Source organism: Vanacampus margaritifer, chromosome 11 (assembly GCF_051991255.1).
Source record: "Vanacampus margaritifer isolate UIUO_Vmar chromosome 11, RoL_Vmar_1.0, whole genome shotgun sequence".
Lineage (NCBI taxonomy): Eukaryota > Metazoa > Chordata > Actinopteri > Syngnathiformes > Syngnathidae > Vanacampus > Vanacampus margaritifer.
This window is the reverse complement of record NC_135442.1, coordinates 20,043,435-20,064,447: the sequence shown is the minus strand read 5'-3', so window position 1 is coordinate 20,064,447 and position 21,013 is coordinate 20,043,435. Positions and strand designations below refer to the sequence as shown.

The window sequence follows — 21,013 nt, the reverse complement described above, 5'->3', positions numbered from 1 at the left end:
GAATACCTAAACATTTTCTTTCCTATTTTTATAGACCATAACAAACATTGACAGGACTAAGGGTAAAAAGTGAAACCTTGCATTTAATAAGTACTCTTCTTTTGGCAGTTTTCTGTAGTTACTGATCAGATGTGCACAATGCCAATCAGAATAAATTTTTGGAGCATTCCTTTATACAAAACTTGCAGTTCAGCAAGATTGTTGGGCCGATTTTGAGACCACACCGCAGAATTTCCAGTTATTAATTCCAAGGGTTAACTTTTTCCTCCATGTCTCGTCAGTGCTCATGTGTTAATTTTAATGAAAATATTAAACCATATTATTGTTTGTCGGTTTCAGGGCACATATAAACAAATAAGTGATTGGTGGCCAGTCAATGTCCGACGGGACCATAATAAAGTATGGGCTGGTCGCACGTGTAGCTTGTCGCCAGTCGAAGTCTGGGAACATAGACAAACGAGCTAACTAACGTTAACGTTACGTCATATGTGGTCCCAACAACTAACATTAACGTGACGTCATATTTGGTCCTTTTTTGAGCCGCACGGAAGACGGATGAACGATCCTCTTTCATGACGTCATGCTATTTATTTTAATATGACACAGGTATTTTTTCTTTATGAAAATGTCTTAAATGTTGTTAGTTTTATATAATCATCTAATAGCACAATTTGCTCAAAAGCATCCTAAATAGAAAAATTAAAGCCTCGGGACGAAAAACAGACCCGGAAGTTAAAGGCGGGCCACCAGAAGTGACGAACCAGAAAGCCATTTGGAGCCCAACCGGTGGAAATCACTCTTGTTTTTGTGTCTGTATAACTGTTTTCGGGTATTCTTTTATAATTTGTGACATTCTTTGACATTGTTAAACTTTCTCGGAGCACGTTGATTGTGACGCAGTGCTGGCTACCAAGTCGTGTGGTCGTATTTGCTGTTTTGACGCAAAGCCTGCTGGGTAATATGCTAAAATACGAAGCCAAACACAACGTTGATTGAACGACGTCGGAGTTAGTATAAAGTGCACGAACAGGTATGTCAGACTTCCCGCCAAACAATAAGCATGTACTGTACTACTTTTTTTTACAGTCTAAATAGTAAATACTATTTACACTCACACAGTGATGGGTCGATGAAGCGTGTTGACACAATGACGCACTGTGTTGATACTGTGTCACTGAATACTGATACTTGCTGTACCCTAAATATAGCTAATATATGAGGTAATTAAGGTGACTTTTTTTTCTTCCTCTTATAAACTTTATTCAAACAATAAACATTAAACAATATACAAAGTATGTGGGAAAAAAAATTACTAGAAACATTGTATACAATGCAAACACAGAACTCGCCAGGGAGGTTAAAAAATATAAAGAAGCTCAACAAAATAAAATCAACAATGTAACAAAAAGAAAAAAAGATAAAGTCACATAAATAAATGAAAACGTATACAGTAATATTATGATTTAACAGCTTTTGAATACATAGAAGTAGATAATTATGAAAAATAACTTTTCAGGGATACGAGAGTCATCACCTTATCGTGGTGGAGGGGTTTGCGTGTCCAAATGAGCCTAGGAGTTATGTTGTCTGGGGCTTCATGCCCCTGGTAGGGTTACCCATGGCAAACAGATCCTAGGTGAGGGACCAGACAAAGCATGGCTCAAAAGACGCCTATGATGAATTTAAATTTATGATTGTGGTTTCCCTTGCCCGGACGCGGGTTACCGGGCCCCCCTCTGGAGCCAGGCCTGGAGGTGGGGCTCAAAGACGAGTGTCTGGTGGCCGGAACTATACCCATGGGGCCCGGCCGGGCACAGCCCGAAAAGGCAACATGGGCTCACCACCGGTGACCTTGGCGGTCTGACCCCCGGCTACTGAAGCTAGCTCTGGGGACATGGAATGTCACCTCTCTGGCAGGGAAGGAGCCCGAGCTGGTGTGCGAGGCTGAGAAGTTCCGACTACATATAGTCGGACTCGCCTCCACACACAACTTGGGTTCCGGTACCAATCCTCTCGAGAGGGGCTGGACTCTCTTCCTCTCTGGATTGGCAGACCGGGGTGGTGGTCCCCCTTTTTAAGAAGGGGGACCGGAGGTTGTGTTCCAACTATAGTGGGATCACACTCCTCAGCCTCCCTGGTAAGGTCTATTCAGGGGTGCTGGAGAGGAGGGTCCGTCGGGAAGTCGAATCTCGGATTCAGGAGGATCAGTGTGGTTTTCGTCATTGCCGTGGAGCAGTGGACCAGCTCTACACCCTTGGCAGGATCCTCGAGGGCGCATGGGAGTTCGCCCAACCAGTCCACATGTGCTTTGTGGACTTGGAGAAGGCGTTTGACCGTGTCCCTCGGGGAGTCCTGTGGTGAGTGCTTCAGGAGTACAGGGTACCGAGCCCCCTGATACGGGGCTGTTCGCTCCCTGTACGACTAATGTCAGAGTTTGGTCCGCATTGCCTGCGGTAAGTCAAATTCGTTTCCAGTGAGGGTTGGACTCCGCCAAGGTTGCCCTTTGTGACCGATTCTGTTCATAACTTTTATAGACAGAATTTCTAAGCGCAGTCAAGGCGTTGAGGTGGTCCGGTTTGGTGGCCTCAACATTGCATCTCTGCTTTTTGCAGATGATGTAGTGCTGTTGGCTTCTTCAAGCCGTGATCTCCAACTCTCACTTGAGCGGTTCGCGGCCGAGTGTGAAGCGGTTGGGATGAAGATCAGCACCTCCAAATCCGAGACCATGGTCCTCAGTCGGAAAAGGGTTGAGTGCCTTCTCCGGGTCGGGGATGAGATCCTATCCCATGTGGAGGAGTTCAAGTATCTTGGGGTCTTGTTCACGAGTGAGGGTAGGTTGGAGCAGGAGATCAACAGGCGGATCGGTGCAGCGTCTGCAGCGATGCGGACTATGTATCAATCCATTGTGGTAAAGAAGAAGCTGAGCCGAAAGGCAAAGCTCTCGATTTACCGGTCGATCTACGTTCCTACCCTCACCTATGGTCACAAGCTGTGGTTCGTGACCGAAAGAACAAGATCCCGGATACAAGCGGCCGAAAAGAGTTTCCTCTGCAGGGTATCCGGGCTCGCCCTTAGCGATAGGGTGAGAAGCTCGGTCATCCGGGAGGGACTCAGTGTTGAGCCGTTACTCCTCCGCGTTGAGAGGAACCAGTTGAGGTGGCTCGGACATCTGGTTCGGATGCCTCCTGGACGCCTCCCTGGAGAGGTGTTCTGGGCATGTCCCACCGGTGGGAGGCCCCGGGGACGACCCAGGACACGCTGGAGAGACCATGTCTCTCGGCTGGCCTGGGAACGCCTTGGGATCCCGTCGGAGGAGCTGGCTGAAGTAACTGGGGAGAGGGAAGTCTGAGCTTCCCTGCTAAAGCTGCTGCCCCTGCAACCCGACCCCGGATAAGCGGTAGATGATCGATGGATGGATGGATGGATGGATGGATACAAAAAACTCACTGAGGGATGGTTTCTTACGCATAAATTTGGACTTATGAATGTAAAATTTTGCTAGAAAAATAATAAGGTTTATCAAATAAAATTGCGCATTGACAGTCTTATCATATTCAAATACACCAAAGGTAACCAAGGTGACAGACTCAACTGACACTAATTTGATGACTTCAATTAAATAAGTCTTTGTATTTCCTACTGTATTAATTTCTTCATTTAAATTTAAAATGTTTGGATGGATAGATGCAGTCAATAAATAGTGTGAAATTGTCAATTTGAAAATCTGAGTGAAAAACATATGAGGACTCACAACTTCTGGGTTGGGAGACAACGACACTACCACTGAGCCACGCCGTGGCTGTGCAGTGGTCAACTGGTTGAGCACATCCGCCTCAAAGCTCAGAGGTCGTGTGTTAAAAACTGGAGCTTGGGCTCCGGCCTTCTTGTCTGTGTGAAGTTTGGTGGATATTTTAAACTCAAAAGTCGTCAGCCAATCAGAGAATGGCTTCCATGTAGCAGATGAAAGGAAAACATTGAGGAGATATCCATCCATCCATCCATTTTCTTGGCCGCTTTTCCTCACTAGGGTCGCGGGGGTGCTGGAGCCTATCCCAGCTGGCTTCGGGCAGTAGGCGGGGTACACCCTGAACTGGTTGCCAGCCAATCGCAGGGCACACAGAGACGAACAACCACACTCACATTCACACCTAGGGACAATTTGGAGTGTTCAATTAACCTGCCATGCATGTTTTTTGGAATGTGGGAGGAAACCGGAGTACCCGGTGAAAACCCACGCAAGCACGGGGAGAACATGCAAACTCCACCCAGGAAGGCCGAAGCCCGGACTCGATCTCACGTCCTCTGCACTGGGAGGCGGACGTGCTAACCAGTCAGCCACCGTGCTGCCCTTGAGGAGATATGTTGTGAAATAATAGAGTTATAGAGTTTTACTCAATTTTGAAGTCAATCTCACGGGAAATTGTTCCCCAAGTTTTTTTTTCTCAACACACTAAATTAAAAAACTAAATTTCACAAGACGCTTCATCCAATTTTCAAAAACCTCATTGTTCTCAGGTTGAAGTGGCTCGCCGCCCTTCCAATTCCTGTACACTATTTTGACAAACTGTAATTTTTGGTTGATCTTGTCATTCTGGCTGGGATTATTTTAATAATTCATTAATCTGTCAATAATTTTTTTCAGGTAATGGATAAACTAGATACATTTTATGTTTTATTTCCATTTATTTATTTAAAAAAAAAGGAGATTATTTCTAATTGACAATGCAAAAATGCACAAACATGAATTGATTATTCACTTACTTTTTTGGTCCATAATAGAAAATCGGCAAATATGTTGATTATTGTTCTTTCATTATAAACACAGATGTTTACAAATGTATTGTTTTGATTGAAAATGGAGATAATTAGTGTGCTGTCAAAGAGGACGGCAGAAATGGAAGAATATTTACTGTAACTCAGAGGATTAGGATAATTTTAAGATGAACAAAGTCTCTCAATGATCAATCAATTATCCAATATTTTTTTTTATTAAAGTCATAATCAATTTGTTGTCGATTAATTGTTCATTCGGTGCTTGTCAGTTTGCAAATTCTAGTGATGATTGCAATTGCATGTACTGCGTTTGAGGTCCAATCCATCCAGATTTAGCATTCTTACAGAATGTCATTTTTGGGAAATATAGTCACGTTGCTACTTGTGTATTATACGCTTGTGTAGTTGTATGCAAGTGTGTATTTATTTTAGGCTACTAAGACTTTTTTCTTGTGCGTGTGTAGTCATGTCGTTGTGCGAACAGAGAGAGAAGATCCAACAGCAGGTGGAACTTTTAGAAAGACGTTTGTGTACCAGCATCAGTGAACTGCAACAAGTCAGCAGCGATGACACAGGTAGTAATCTTTACGCTTTTGATCGATTTGTATATTTCTGCCAATTGGAAACGAGCTAAGTTGCAAACAGGAAGTGTGTGTGTGACTTCTTGTTTGGTGATGCTAACAGACATATCATGCCATGATCAATTGTGTCGGCCATCTTGTGATGTTAACCTCTTTTCTCTCTATTAGATGATGAGTCCAGTGTGGACATGGACCAGGAGTCAGGGCAGGTAATATGCGCACATGTACATGCAGACACGTGTGCAAACACGCAGCTTCATTTTTTCTACATGTTTGTGGATTTCATGTTGGCTACACCATGCCTGAAAAAACTCACCCGTTTTTGCTTGAGATTAGATGAGCCCATCCTGTGTACAGTGGTTCCTTGAGATACGAGTTTAATTTGTTCTGTGACCATGTCCGTAACTCATCACTTATATCTCAAATCATCTTTCTCTATCGAAATAATGGAAATGCCATTAATCCATTCCAGCCTAAGACCCTCCCATCCCAATTTTAAAAAGTATTGTAAATGTATTTTTTTTAATGGAAAGATGGCCCTCCATTATATTGTTCTTTATCAAAATACACAGTATTGTCAAAAATAGATAAAATTCAAACAAATTTAACACTTTGTTTCTCATGAACTCTTTTACTGCCAAAGACGTTAAATGACGTTCTGCAAAAACCTACGGAGGAGCGCCAAAGACGTTCTTCCTTTTTTTTTTTTTTTTTTTTTAAACGGGTGCTGGGAAGGCTTGCGGAGCTGTCCTGAAAGTTTTAAGCAGGTCTCGTGAGCCTAATGACTATTTTTGGCCCCTAGAGGGCAGCGATGACTCTCTTTTGACAAGATCGGGTGGGCGTCAGTAGAGGCGGAGCTAGAGCGTCCAGCAGGAGATCAGAATGGAAAACAAAGGAAAAATGGCGGCCGGTCGCGAGGAGCTCACGCCAGAGCCGTTTTTTTCAAAGACCAAAAGCATCGCTAAAAGAGCACATTGTTGACGACGATGATCATCATCGATGATGAAGATGATGGTGACTCCGTGGTTGGAAAGCATTGACGCGGCAGTAGAAGACGTTAGATGGAGCTAGAAGGAGGAGGGAACGGGCAATGGCGAGCGTTTGCAAGCAGCTCTACACTTGCAAGACAAAAGGCATCGACCAACGCTAAAAGAGTACATTGATGACGACGATGGTCATCATCGATGATGATGAAGGTGAATCCGAGCTTGACGGCGAAAATGGAACCGCTGACGCGGCGGCTATGACGGTGTCGTAACGCGGAGCGAGACCAAGCACGCTCCGGTGGACGTTCAATCGGACGACGAAAAGTGCCCCGAGTCCAATGCATATTCATCGGAGGAGTGTGTACAGTCTGCTACTTGCTTTTTATTCCCCGGAAAAAAAGGCCGTCAAGAAAGTGTAACGTTTGCACACAAAACGGACCAATGCGAAAGTGAAAGTAAAGTGTGCGAGTCCTGGCGTCTCCTTGTACGCAGGAGAGCGTTACAAAAAGAAAAACTGTATTTGAAACATCCACATAATTGTAAGTAGTACCACAGTTGCACACATTTGTAAATAGTTTGCGAAATTGTTTTGTCAAATTGTTACACTGTTGAATGGAAATAAACGCATTTTGCAATCAAAAAACACTTTTTCATTGTTGGTGAAAGTGTTTTACAGAAGTAAAGCACTATTTAGGTGTTTGTGGCATCATTCATGGACAAAAAGAAGTGTACAATTCACTAGAGTGCATGAAATAACATCGTTTCACAAAAAGCTCTTTTTCTCCGTTTTTTGTTTCAAAACAGAGAATTTCGGTGAAAGTAACCATTTTCTATTGTTGATTACTGAAGAACGGAATAAGGTAGAAAACAAACTTTTTTTTTCTGATGAAAGATGGGAGTCCAATCTTTCATTTGGTAGGATGTGTGTTTCCATAGTCCAAACACAACATTTTCTGTGGACCTTGAAAGATCACTCAAAATGCTTAAATCGGCTGGCACTGGCGACAACCCGTTTTTGAAAACGTCTGGCAGTCAAAGAGTTAACTTCAATGAGCATTGTGCTGCTGCCCATTTTGGCCACCTGGGGGCAGTATAAGACTGTTATACTGTACTTTGACGTTTGTACAGTGTAAAAGTTGTGCCCAAGTTTCCAGTATGCGAGCCAAAATGATCTACCTACAACATGTATTCCTTTATAAATATACTGACAGTTCTTTATATGTACAATATATAATGGTGTACTTTGCATAACTGTTTGAACCCATATTGCACAATACAACTAATGCACATTTTTTGTCTCTATTTTACTCTGATGACTTGCACTGAATGGAATCAGCCAGGGATGTAGTGCGGACAGGAGTTACGGATAGCAAGCCGTGCGCACGCTTCCCAATGAACATTAGTCATATTGGAACGGTACTTATTAATGTATTTCATTAAAGTAGCACTAAGGAACCTTTCAACCTTAATAAAATATTTTCATAACTCTTCTGATGAAACATTGACTTAAAACTAGTCGACTGGTACCTTTGCCATGTATCATTTTTACTGGCACTAAGAAACTTTGAGAAGGATGGTGGTAGGAACACTGCCACACAAAAAAAACAAACAAATGTGCTGAATGCTTTATGGCATACGTCACTTCCCCCTTTTCTCATTCGTTACAAAGACGGAAGCCAATTTGAATGTCGAGGCACGATTACTGCTTTCCCGGCAGAAGCTGCAAACCAACTGAAAAGTTTTGTCTGAGGAGACAAAAAAAGAAAAGGGAAGCTACCCAGATAAAAGACAGTCAAGGCTCAACACTGGCCCAGATTTCACTCACTGGCGTGAGCTTTAAAAAAAAACGGCGCAATGCGCTTGTCCTCATAGGAAATGTGGTCTTCCTTCAGACATAACAATACCACTTTTTTCCATATGGTGCCGCTATAATCAACATAAACTGAAAGTTCTTTAGTGTTGCTTTAATGGCCCAACAATGGCGCTCCACATTTCCCTCCTTCGGCCAGCAAACACCACCGCACTGACCGATTGGTAGCCGCCACACACCATCACAGGCCTCCCGCAGGCCGGCCTTGTGCTGCAGGTCATTCTCCACCACTGGGGAAATCGGGAGCACACGCCCGAGACGCCCCGGCGTCCAGCCCACCACAGAGCCAATTGCTTGTCTGGTGTCAGTACCAGATGTGATCGGGCTGCCATTAACGCAAGCATTAACGCGCTTCAATCTATTTTTTTTATTTCTTTAATCTTAATGTATCCTGCTTTTATATTCTCGTTTTTACAATTTCAAGCCACACATTTTGTTGTTTAAATTACATCTTTAATATTTACTGTTTTGACATAAACCTGATTTTTTTTCATTTAACTTTATTTAACAATTGTAAACGGACAATTTCCAGTCAATCCTGTAGGATTGTCATCGGTAGGCGACCCCGAGACAATCTGGCAGCCCGATCACATCTGGTACCGACAGCGGCACACTAGCTGATGAGGCAAATGAAACTTCAAAAATTGCATCTGAAAAAAACGATCCTCCTCTCAGTGGAAATACTTGGCTTACTTGGTCACTTTTTATACTTTATTATTTTATTTATTACAGTATATTAAGTTAGTAAACAAAACAAATTGGAGGCTAACTGCTAATTAGCTAGAGTTTTGCCAGGTAGCAGCACCATTTTTTTAATGTGCTGTAATCCGGGCTGGACTGACCTTCTGGCATACAGGGCAGATGCCCGGTGGCCCGGAGTCTTTTGGTGAGGATTTAATTTAATTACTATTTTCCTCAGTTTTACTCCAAGAAAGTGGCCCACAAATTAGCGGGAGCAGCCCATTAATCCATTTACAATATAGACAGTAAAATGAGTCAGTCAACCTCAGTGGTTGAGCCACATGGTGGCCACAGGTAGTAAGGAGTCAGGCCGGCCCAGCAGGCCGTAATCAAAATGCCGGGGCCGATTTATTTTTTTAATTTTTTTTCATGCCAGTCCAACCCTAGTGGTGATGCATGCAACACAGACAAGTTGGTCAAAGCCCTCTTCCATGCCTACCCAGTGAAAAATGTACTTGACGAATATATTTGTCGGTTGCAGGAAACGATTGAATTTCACTTGATGAATAGCAATGTCCAAATGTAAATAGAACACTTAACAATTTTAATGGCGTGTGTGTGCGCACTCACGTTCAGTCAACTGCAGGTTTGCTGGCTGAGAGGCAAAAGATCGAGATGGACATTCACAACTTGGAGAACTTTCTGGGACCGCACAGCCCCATTATCGTGTCAGGTAGCCACTGCTTCCATTTCCTGTCATGTGACCATGCGTCCGCTCACTGTCACTGTATGTGTGTGTTTATTAGATGCTGCTGATGATGGTGATGATGATGATGATGATGATGATGATGATGAGAGCAGCAACAGTGAAAGTGAGGTCAGTGAACAATCAAACATTTTGGAACATGTGACAGCTCAACCACATGCTAACTAGCCAATACCTTTGTGTATGTGTTGCCGTTAGCTGGGTCTGTCCAAGGACGTGGAATCGTGTCTTCAGATGAACTTGGTGTACCAACAGATCCTTGAAGAGAAGCTCAAGCAGTTGGAAACTCTTCTGTTGTACAACCAGCGACAGCAGGTCACTAAGCATACACTTACATGCCACAGACACACACACGCACGCATGTGCTCATGTATACAGTATACACTCACACGCATACACATGTAGCTTGTTTAATGCTAACGTACACAATAATAGACACATATAAACATGCATGTACTGACACACAAGTAAACTAATGTAGAAATATACACACACACAGTAGTCATTATACAGCACAAATCTGCATGTGTGTGTGTGTGTGCATGTGTGTAGAGGGAGGCAGAGTCTGAGCTGCCCGGGACAATCAGAGAAGCTTCCAAAGAAGAGTCCGCCTCCTCGTCGTACCCCAAGCATTCTTCCTTATTCCTGGGTCACTTCTTGAAGCCGTACTTTAAGGACAAAGTCACCGGACTGGTGAGGTCTTGGCCTGAATGTCACGTGACCTGTCAGCCACGAGACCTTTCCACCGATCGCATCGCTGTTTTTCTCGTCCGAAGGGTCCTCCAGCCAATTGCGAAACGAAGGAGAAAATGATGAAGATGAAGGGTTGCCTCGACAACAGCAAGATGAAGGTCAAACGATGTGAGGACACCGATCGAACGGTCACCGTGGTCAAAACACACTTTTTTGCATCTGCTTCATTGTCTTCTGTGTGCGCGTGTGTTCAGGGGAGAGTTGGCAGAAGATGTTGCTGATTGACTCGGTGTCCAGAGACAGTATGAAGAGACTCATTCAGCCCAAGCTGTCCAGGTTGGAGTATTCCTCCACTTCTGCTTCTGTTTCACCTGCTTCTTCTTCTTCTTAGCCTTTTTCTTGTTCTCTTTCTTCTGCTTCTTCTTCTGCTGCCTTCTTCCCCTCTTCTTCCTCCTCTTCATTCTTCTCCTACTTCATCTCCACCTCATTCTTCTACTTCTTCTCCTTCTGCCTCTTCATCGTCTCCTTTTTCTCCTACACTTCTCCCTCTTCTGCTTCTCTTCATTAGTCTTTCAACTTTGCCTACTTCTTCTCCTTCTTTTTCATTCTCATTCTTCTTCTTCGCCTTCTTGTTCTGTTTCTTTTGCTTCTTCTGCTGCTGCTTTTGCTTCTTCTGCTTCTCTGCTTCCTCCTTCTTCTCAGCCTTCTTCTTCTCCTCTTCTTCCTCTTCCTCATCCCCTCTTCTTCTCCTCCTTCATTTTATCCCACTTCTCCTTTTTTTCCTCCTCCGTCTTCTACTTCTCCTGCTTCATCTTTTTTCTCCTGCACATCCCTCTCCCCCTTCTGCTTCTCTTCATTAGTCTTTCAACATGGCCTTCTTCTTCTCCTCCTCCTCCTCCTTTTTCTTCTTCTCCTTGATCGTCTCCTCCTCCTCCCCCGCCTTCTTCTTCTCATTAGTCTTTTAACAGTCTTTTGATAGAGAAGAAGATTTCTCTATCACCTCATTCTCCTTGTTCAGCTTTTTCTACCTCTCCTTCTTGTTCTCCTTCTCCTCTTTCTCGTCCTTTTCCTTCTTTGTCTTCTACTTGTTCTCCCTCTCCTCCTCCTTCCTCTTCTCATTCTCTTCATTCCAGTCTTTCAACATCATCTTCCTTCCTCTTGATGTGCGCCAGGGTAGACTACCTGAGTCAGAAGTTGTCTTCATCAGACAAATCGGAAGATGACAAGCAGCAGCTGAAAGTTCACATTGAAAGTCTGGAGAATGACATCGAAACCATCAAGTATGAGGTCGCATTTGTGTTTACAGTGGGACCTCGGTTTTCGTGATTCATCTGTTCAAGAAAGTCTGATTAAAACCATTTCTCAAAAGTCAGGCCTTCAAAATAAAAGTACACCAGCAGGGCCGGCCCTATGTGATTTGGTTTTCTAGGCGAAAGTGTAGATTGTAGCCCCCCTTTTATAGCCTTGACAATTTCTTGAGTACAATTTATATTGTAAATAAACATTTTAACCTTGCCTGTTGCCTTTATAAATACCTTAAAACAAAAATAAACCATAAAGAAATACAGATTCTTAGTCAATAAAACAGAAGCTTGAGCAATAGCATTGCTAAATATTTACCAAGGAGCGTTAGCACACTCCAGTGGACGAAAACGGTAATGTTTTACTATGCAGTAAATTACACAATGAACATGAAATATAGCAACATTAGTTAAGCAATGAAACATTGCTACAATACAAACCTCGTTTACTTCTCAGCCAGGTGCTAAAGAATCGTTCACTAAATTAGTTGTAAACTTCAGTTTTCTCTGATTTCCTGTGGCGCGCACGCGTCTTTTCTGCACTTGGAAGACGGCACTACTAATGGCCTGGCAGTACGTCGGTTACTTACATCAGTTCTTACCGGTTTATGAGACCTTTTCCTGTATCCTTCAAAATAAAAGTATTGTCGGGTGGTAGGCGGGATACACCCTGATCTGGTTGCCAGCCAATTACAGGTCACGCAGGATCAACCAACCATTCGCACTGACTCGTAATAACATCTATGGACAATTTAGAGTGTTCAACCAAGCACACATGCATGTTTATGGAATATGGGAGGAAACCGAAGTAACCAGCGAAAACACACAGGCACTGGGAGAACATTCAATCGCCTCACAGGAAGGTGGCAGCCCGGATTGTAACCCACAACCTCTGTAATTGTGCATACTAGTTGGTCACTGTGTCTCCGCACACCAGTATGTGAACACCATTTTACCACCCTTTCTATGGTCCTTTTATTTTGAAGCCTTGACTTTACACCTTGCCATCGATCGCATAATTTTTTCACAATTCACAAAATGCTTCGGATGACCGCACAGGATCATGCTCACGCAAATAATGTCACGAGCAAATGGCGCATTATTTCTGGGAAATTCATGGCCGAGTCATGTTTTTTTTTTTTATACGAAAACCGAAGGGTTGTAAGAAAACTGGAACTAAATTTTGGCGAAGGAAGTCATCGAAAACCGAGGTTCTTTTGTACTTGTTTATACAGTATGTGCCATGTTATTAGCATCCTGTTTGAGTGTGCTCAGGGCTGGACTGGCACAAAAAAAACTGGCCCTGGCATTTTGACTTGTACATGTAGTTCTGCCCTTGATGTTTATTGATGATGTTTCAGTTTGCTATCTATATTCAAAATGGATTAACAGACTGGTCCCTCTCCACCTTTTGGCCAGTCTCTATGAGTAAAATGTGGGAAAATAATAATTAAAAAGGACTACATCAGCTCCAAAAGAGGCTGGCCCATCGGGCATCTTCCTTATATGCCAGATGGCCAGTCCAGCCCTGTGTGTGTTTGTGCAGCTAGCTAGCTGCTGATACAGGTGTGCTGTGAATTGCTAGAGTGAAAAAGGAGGATACGCTAGTTGGGGATCAGTACGAGGACCACGACTGGCACAAGATCGCCAAAATCGACGTATGTGAGCACCTGTCAAAAATATTTTAAGTGCTAACCTCATCCTCTGAATTTATTAGCATGTGGTTAACAACACCTTGTGTGTCAGTTTGAAGGCCATCGCGAGGCGGACGACCTTCGTCTCTTCTGGCAGAACTTCCTGCATCCTGCCATCAACAAGAGCCGCTGGAGCGCCGATGAGGTTCAGCGACTCAAGGAAATCAGCAGCAGAAACCAGGAGACCAACTGGGACCTCATCGCTCAGGAGTTGGGGGTGAGCAGGGAGGATCCCTCGGAAACCGCGGGTGCATCACGCTGAGGTTGTGTGGTGACACGCTTTCGTTGTTTTATCAGACGGGCCGCACCGCTTTCATGTGCCTGCAGACATTCCAGAGGTTCATCTCGTCCTCTCTTAAACGCGGTGCTTGGACACCCACCGAGGACGAGAAGCTCACACAGTTGGTTGACAAGATGCGCATTGGGAACTTTATACCGTACACGCAGAGTAAGCAAGCACACCCGTGGTGCCACATCGCACTTGATGCGCCTCTGACTACACTTCTCCATGTTCCCTTTCCTCAGTCAGCTACTTCATGGAGGGTCGAGACACACCTCAGCTCATCTACAGATGGAGTTCAGTTCTGGACCCACAGCTGAAGAAAGGACCCTGGTCCAAAGAGGAGGATCAGGTACGCTGCTTAGTGACATCATATGGTTCTGAAGTCCGTGCCCAGTCCACTTGTTGAAGTTATTTGTTTGCTCACTTTTTTGCTGTCTTCACAGCTGCTGCTGAGAGCAGTCGCACGCCACGGGGAGAAGATGTGGTGGAAAATCCGCTTGGAGGTTCCAGGACGCACAGACGGAGCCTGCAGGGACAGGTGACGAGGATTGGGACAGACGAAACTTACCACAATGACGGAACTGAAAGACAAAGTCAAATCAAAAATATTCTTTACAGTAATATTAGTACGTCAATGAACTTCCATCATTCGCCAGCAGCGGACCTGGAAGTCCGACATCATCAGTCCGTCATTATCTCAGGCCGACCAAGTCCATCACTCAGTCATCATGATTTTAACTCATTCACTCCCGGCCATTTCCACTGAAGCAACCCCCTTCGCTCCCGGCTCTTTTACTGAATTTTGACTGATTTTGCATCAGGAAATTTCTACCTGGTTCCGTTGTGCAGCAATTAGCATTAGAATATAGCTAAGTTTCATCATTATTCACAAAACTGTTGAAAACACTGGGAAAAAGAGCTTGTTGCAACATGGCCCTGGCTGATCTCTTATACTCTGCTGCCACCTGCTGGCCGTTTTTTGTCATAACTACCATTGCTTTAAGCGATCTTTTCATGTCAGAAGCTGTATGAAAGCCTTCTGTATGCTCTAGCATAAAAAAACTTTTTTTTTTAAAATACTAGTTATTTCATGCTAGTAGCTATTTTAGGACCATCAGTAAAAAAATAATTCACAAGGGCAACAGCACAACATTTTATTCAAGTAGAAAGATTGGACAACTTTTCACACCTAACGTATACATTCTTGTACTATTACTTCTCCTTCCTGCTTCTCATCTCCAAAATGTCCCTAGTATTTGCTTTTCGGGTTTGTGAAAATCGCTTACGTTTCCGCTTATTCCGTCAGTCGTCAGTCCGCCAGTGAAAACCCACGGACATGTATGCCCCCATTAGTCTCAACATGGCATTCTGATTAATGTTAACTTGTTTTTATCAATTTCAGTGAGTTTTGGTCATGTGGATTTCACATACTGAGCGCTTTGGCACTGTGATGTAATTTTCAGTCGACAGGAAGTGGCAAAATGGCCGCACCCATGAGAGGGATAAAAATGGGTGATTTTTTTCTGCTTGAATCATATTCCACAGATGCCAGATTAATCACAATACCGTTTTTAGACTAGTGGGGCCGCATGGAACATATTATTGTAAAGAAATCTTTTTTTAATTGACTTTTTCACCTTTAAGGTACTGACGTGACTGACGCCGCATTTGTCCCACAGATATTTAGACTGCCTGAAGGAAGGAACCAAGAAAGGAGCTTTTGATGACCACGAGCGCCAACTACTCATCCAGCTGCTGGACAAACATGGCGTTGGTCTGTCTCAATCGTTCTTGCCTTGATTTGCATGTTAGCCAGTGTCGCTAACACTTGTTACATGGTTGGCAGGTCGCTGGGCGAAGATCGCGGCAGAAATTCCAAACCGTAATGACGCCCAGTGTCTTCGAGAGTGGAAAAAATTAATGAGAAACGCAAAAATACCTTTCAAGATACAGAGAGACGTAAGCGTTCAGTATAAGCACAACATACAAAGGAACCTTCTTCATGTTTTTTGGGGGGGTGCATGTGTTTTTTCACCAACAGAATAAAAGAAGACAAAAGACATTCCAAGACAGCAAGACCACCAGGACCGAGAAAACCAAGGTGAAGGCAAACATCAGGAGGCGTCTGCGTGCAGTCAATGAGGAGGATAGCGGCCAGGAGGACAAGGATGAGGATCAAATACCGTACATGGACACTGATGACGAGAAGGAAAAAGAAGAGGAAGAAGAGCCATTGGAGGGGGATGGTGAGGAAGTAGAGGAGAACGAAGAGGAGAATTATCTAGTTCCACCCATGAAGGAGTGGATTCCAAAGGATGAAAGTCAAGAATTCAGTTTCCCCAGTGAGAAGCTGGTAACGCTGGAGCCGGCGCCGGACTGCCCCCAGTCAAAATCAGCGCCCGTACGGTCCACGGTGGTGGCCAAGTTCGGCCACTCTGTAGTGCTGGGCCCGCCGCCCCGTGTGCTGAGCAGGGACGAGCGCCACGTGGATGGCGCCATGTGGATGGTGTCACAGAAGCAGCTGCATTTGCACCTGTGTCACCAGGTCAGCAAGTGCAGCGACCTCCGCCATCGCCCCAAGAAGGGGTACGTGAGCGATACCGAGATGGACTACATGTTGCAGACGGCTGTGTTACCGTGGGTGGGCAACGTGCTCATGCCCAGTCGGGCCGTACCCACACTGGCTGACACCCTCGGGAACAAGACGGGGACACTGAGCTCCACCCCTGTCTTCAGGCTCCTCCTTCATGCCATGATGGTGAACATCTCGGGCTGCAAGGACGTCATCCTCAGGCGGGATCGGGAAAGGCGGATGTCGCCCCTGCATAGGCTCCAACGACTACCCCAAAGGAGGGGCCCGCCACATAAACCTGGACGGATGCCCGAGCGGGCTTCCCTGCAGAAGTCCCAACGAAATCCCCCATGCTTCAAAAACCCCAAAACTGTGGCAGCCATGTTAAGCGCCTCCCAATCCCGCCCCCCAGACACACAGCCGGGGCGGACGATGCAGCAGGTTTTGCCCGCTCACCTCCTCCCGCAATCTCCTCCTTCAGTCTACCTTCTGACCACACCCCCTTTTTTGACCTCCCCGCCTCTAGCTCCGCTCCCCTTTCCAATCCAATCACAGGTCAGATTTTTTCTCTCCAATGTCCATTGATTGACTTCTTTTGATTCACGTGGTGATTGACATGCTCCCCTGTCCCCACAGACGACACGCCGGCTTCCACCCCTCCTCCCACGTACCCCTGCTCATCCTCCGATCTGCCTGATGACCACTCCCCCTCTTTCTGTGTGCTTTGTGTCCCCGCCCCTGCCTGCTGCCCCCACCCACCTGCTATTGGCCACGCCCCCTAAAGCTCCAACCCCTCCCGGCTCCCCATCTGTCAAATCCGCCTTGGCCACCACCTCCACCGTCACTGCTGACCATGACTACACCCGCTTCAGCCCCAAACCGCAGGCAACGGTGAAGAAGCGGGGACGGGAAGAAGATTCTGGGGGCGGAGTTGTCACCAATGCAGGGAAACGAGTCAGAAAGTTGACTCATAAGGCTCTCCAGTTACAGGTCAGATTTTCATTCTTTTTCTTTCTTTTTTTTTTTTTTTCAGTTTCTCACTTTTGATTGATTAAAATGTCAGGATTTACATGCATGTATGTACATACATACAAACTTGCAAACACACACACACACACAGACTGCGCTATTGCAATTGTGATTGCTTGTCAGCAGGCGTCAGCCACTAAGAGGAGAAAAAGTCATCCCAAGCCCAAACCCAAAGAGGATGGAGCCACACGGGTGACTTCGCCCACCCAGGTGCCATTGTGGTTTGCTCCTCCCAGTGGGCGTGTCCAGCCACCGCAAGCTCCTCCTCCCGTGCTACATGCAGTCATCAGACCCCTCCCCTCCGCCAGTGGTCCCTCCCCCGCGTCGTCGCAGAGGCCGGATCTGAACGTTGACCCCTCCCTGGTGTTTCCGGGGTCACCGGCAGAGGTCGGTGATTGGCTGAGTGGCCGAGGAGGCGTGGCCGTGCCTCAAGCGGGTGTTTCTCTGCCCTACCTGCCACCGTGCAGCAGCAGCCTCAGTGCGCTCGGCGCCATTCTCGCCAACAAAACTCAGCTCGCTGGCGAGGCTGCACAACTTCTGGCCATGCCCCATTTCCTGCCTGACGCCCCCTCTGACCAAACAGGTGCACACACAAACACACACACAAACACACATTCACAATGTGTATGATGTCGTTTTCCTTGATGTTGGCGTAGAGTGTATGCTGCGGGCTTTGGTGAAGAAACGTTTGGGCTCCAATCCGTCGTACGTGCTGCTGAAGGCTCGATTCCTGTCCACGTTTGCCCTCCCTGCCCTCCTGGCCACCATGCGGCCTGTTGCTGCGGCAACGTCTTCATGCACGCCTCCATGTGACAACAAGAAAGTGAAGAAGAAAGAAAAGACACATAAGGTCAATGTACACGTGAGTTGAGACACACACGTTTGCACACGCGCGTGTGTGTGTTATGAGATTGCAAACTGTGTTTGTGCACGTGTGACACACAGAGAAAGTTTGCGTGTGACGGCTCAGGAGCTCCAGCCAATCACTTCTCAGGAATCGGCACCATTGGCCCCGCCCAGCCACACTCCAGTGACACTGTTAGCAACCAATGAGAATCTTTATATGTTTGTTTGTTTTTTTAATTTAATGGTGTGTTTCTTGTTTACGCGTGTGCCTGAACGCATCACAAAGGTGAGTTCAGGAACGCCCGTTTTTGTCATTCTGAAATTATTTTTTCATCTGCCTTGTTAATAAAGTTTATTTTGCAATTATTTGTTCATCTGAGCTGTTGTTAATAAAGGTTTTTAAATAAATTTGATGTCAGTTTTAAATAGTCTTTGCAACAATCTACTTGGCTTATATCGCATCGGAAGGTATTTTGCACATTTTATTATTTTTTTTTTTCCGGCATCCGCAAATTAAGACATAATAGTATTTACCACACAAACTGATTTTGGCAGGCTTCCACAAATGAATTTTCGCTGACACTGATAAATCTTAGTGCGACCTGTTAGTATGTGACCAATGTATTACAGTATATTAGCTTTCTTTTGCTGTGCAGAAATTGTGCCATTCAGCTCCTTGTGTGTGTCTGCTATTCGATACCTGTACTACTTTCCTTTCTGATACCATACTGTAAATACAGCGCTTCAGTGAGAATTCCTATACACCATGAGCCCTTTGCGTGAATTATGAGTGTAACTTCTGGTTTGAACCGCAACTGGGTTTTGTTTACACGGTAACGGTTTGCGCGAGTCAACTTTCAATGACAGTTAAAAACTTTTACAATTTGGGCCCACCAGTTGTCGCATCTAACGGAAAATATTACAACCCCACTCCATTCTTATAGAGGGTTAAGAGGATGACGTCAAAAAGTGGCCAGCAACGACATACAGTTGCATATTCAGCTACTTTCTCAACGCTGTTATCTCAGACGGTGAGGCAATGAGCAATCTCAAACACTCTGAGGCGTATCAGTACCTACACAATAATTAAGTTGGCCGTGTTTTGGGTTGGACGCAGTCTTGTTTAGCTTGAAGCAGACGGATCCAGCCAAACCGCTACAACCCACTGCAATGACTGCATGGTGACCACTTGACTGGGACAGTCTAAGTGTGTATTCAGTTTGTTCCGCTTTAAACGGACCAGAGTTTGTTTCCCATGCTGATCCGGACCTGTTGTGCAAGTCTGAATACACACGAACGAATCCTGGTGCGGAACAAACAAGCGGACAGAGACCCACTTTTTGAGGTGGTCTCGGTCTGCTTCCAAACGCACTCGGTGCGGTTCGCTTCGCAGTCTGAATACAAACCACGGCCGATCCGCTCCAACTGCAGGACATATGCACCTTCTTGGGCTTAACAAGCCACCGTAGTAAAGCATCACAGGGGGAATATTGCCCTGTAGTAAATATTGTGCTAGATTCACTCATAATCATCCGTATTCTGTTTAGCCACGGTGTTGTCAGCATGTTGTGGTGATGATTATGCAATATCGTCCACTTGTAAAAAGCACAGTGTGAATATGAACCACACCAAACGAAAAAAATAAAGTCCGCTTTTGGTCCGGACCAAACTAGCGGACTAAAGGACTTTTCTGGTCTGATTACATCCTAATGCAGGGGTGTCAAACTAATTTTAGCTCAGGGGCCACACCGAGGAAAATCTATTCCCAAGAGTGCCGGACTGGTGAAACCATGAAAAAGTGTTGAATACCCCTATGAAAAACATCGCCAAACTTACCACAGCAAAAAACAAAACAAACAAAAAACATAGCAATAGCATAGCATTTTCCAACATAATTTATACGTACTTACCTGCAAATGAGGAAGCTGCAACTTATATTGCTACAACAATATCTCATGTTTTGCCATGTCTACTAGTGCCCTCAATGTTGGTTCTTTTTTATGCCCGATTGGCTGAGTAACATCATGTGATTTGTAGCATTACCTGCCATTGGTTTAACTGACATAGTAGGCTATTGCGTTTGCACGCAAATTTAACGACCTTTATACCATGGCTTTGTAAAAATGTGCAAGAATTACGTGTGCCAACAAACAAAAATCTAATTAAGAAAAATATAAGCTTACTTATAAGATCCAGGTCCTCTCTCACTAGGGATCATTATTTTCAAAAACTAAGCCGTATCCAACTGAGCAGTGAGAATTTGCGAGGATAGCATTTTCGTCAGGGTTCGTTTAAAGGTCGGCAACTGTCAAATAGACGTTTGGAAGATGCGTTTAGTGAACGTTGCGACCTTGACCGAACCCTGACGAGAAATCCACATTGGCTACTCTTGCAAAAACTGGCAAACCTTTGCTGCTCAGTGGGATATGTCAGCCTACACAGGTTTATGACGGGGCTATAACCCCTCCCTAGTTCCAGTGCAGTGCCATCTCTGGGTTTGGCAACACCTCTGAAGTGAACCAAAGCTGCAGTGCCACCGAGCACGAACATTGACACAAACACCCCCCCCCCCCCCCAAAACCAATTTCAGAGAATGTAACTTCATTAACTCCATTACACTATCAACAATGATACCGTTTGAAGTTATGTAAACCATTTAGCATTGTGAAACAGAAAGATGTATTAATGTATTATTAATATATGATATATAGGCTACATCAGCGTCCCACTTCACTTAATACTGCAGCCAGGGTACATATCCACTGGTTCTTCCTTTAAATAATTTTGAAATGGTTCCAAATGAAGTATTTACAGAAGTTGTAATTTTAAGTTTTGAAGCAACGACATTGTTACTAAAAAATCAAGTTGTGCTTCTATGTTAACAAATAAGCATTTCATATTCAAATCACACTCCTTGTTTTTGTTTGTTTTCCTTCCT

General features: G+C 44.8%; 1 protein-coding gene across 5 annotated transcripts; it reads left to right on the top strand.

Annotated features, from left to right (window-relative positions):
• The first annotated feature begins 763 nt into the window (after nucleotides 1–763).
• On the top strand, nucleotides 764–18,483 carry snapc4 (small nuclear RNA activating complex, polypeptide 4). 5 transcript variants are annotated; one of them, XM_077580652.1, is made up of 22 exons: nucleotides 764–1,030; nucleotides 5,238–5,348; nucleotides 5,523–5,563; nucleotides 9,528–9,624; nucleotides 9,698–9,768; nucleotides 9,856–9,972; nucleotides 10,210–10,350; nucleotides 10,434–10,518; nucleotides 10,605–10,686; nucleotides 11,523–11,630; nucleotides 13,237–13,309; nucleotides 13,398–13,562; nucleotides 13,643–13,793; nucleotides 13,871–13,977; nucleotides 14,072–14,166; nucleotides 15,308–15,402; nucleotides 15,475–15,587; nucleotides 15,670–16,755; nucleotides 16,837–17,190; nucleotides 17,353–17,812; nucleotides 17,886–18,091; nucleotides 18,175–18,483. In XM_077580652.1, exons 2-22 carry the CDS (start codon nucleotides 5,240–5,242, stop codon nucleotides 18,280–18,282), a joined length of 3,864 nt encoding a protein of 1,287 aa, XP_077436778.1. In that variant the 5' UTR covers nucleotides 764–1,030; nucleotides 5,238–5,239; the 3' UTR covers nucleotides 18,283–18,483. The 5 variants fall into 5 exon arrangements, with proteins under 5 accessions (XP_077436778.1, XP_077436777.1, XP_077436776.1 ...); XM_077580651.1 differs by having other exon boundaries at nucleotides 11,484–11,630; nucleotides 13,673–13,793; XM_077580650.1 differs by having other exon boundaries at nucleotides 11,484–11,630; nucleotides 17,356–17,812.
• Nucleotides 18,484–21,013: the final 2,530 nt, after the last annotated feature.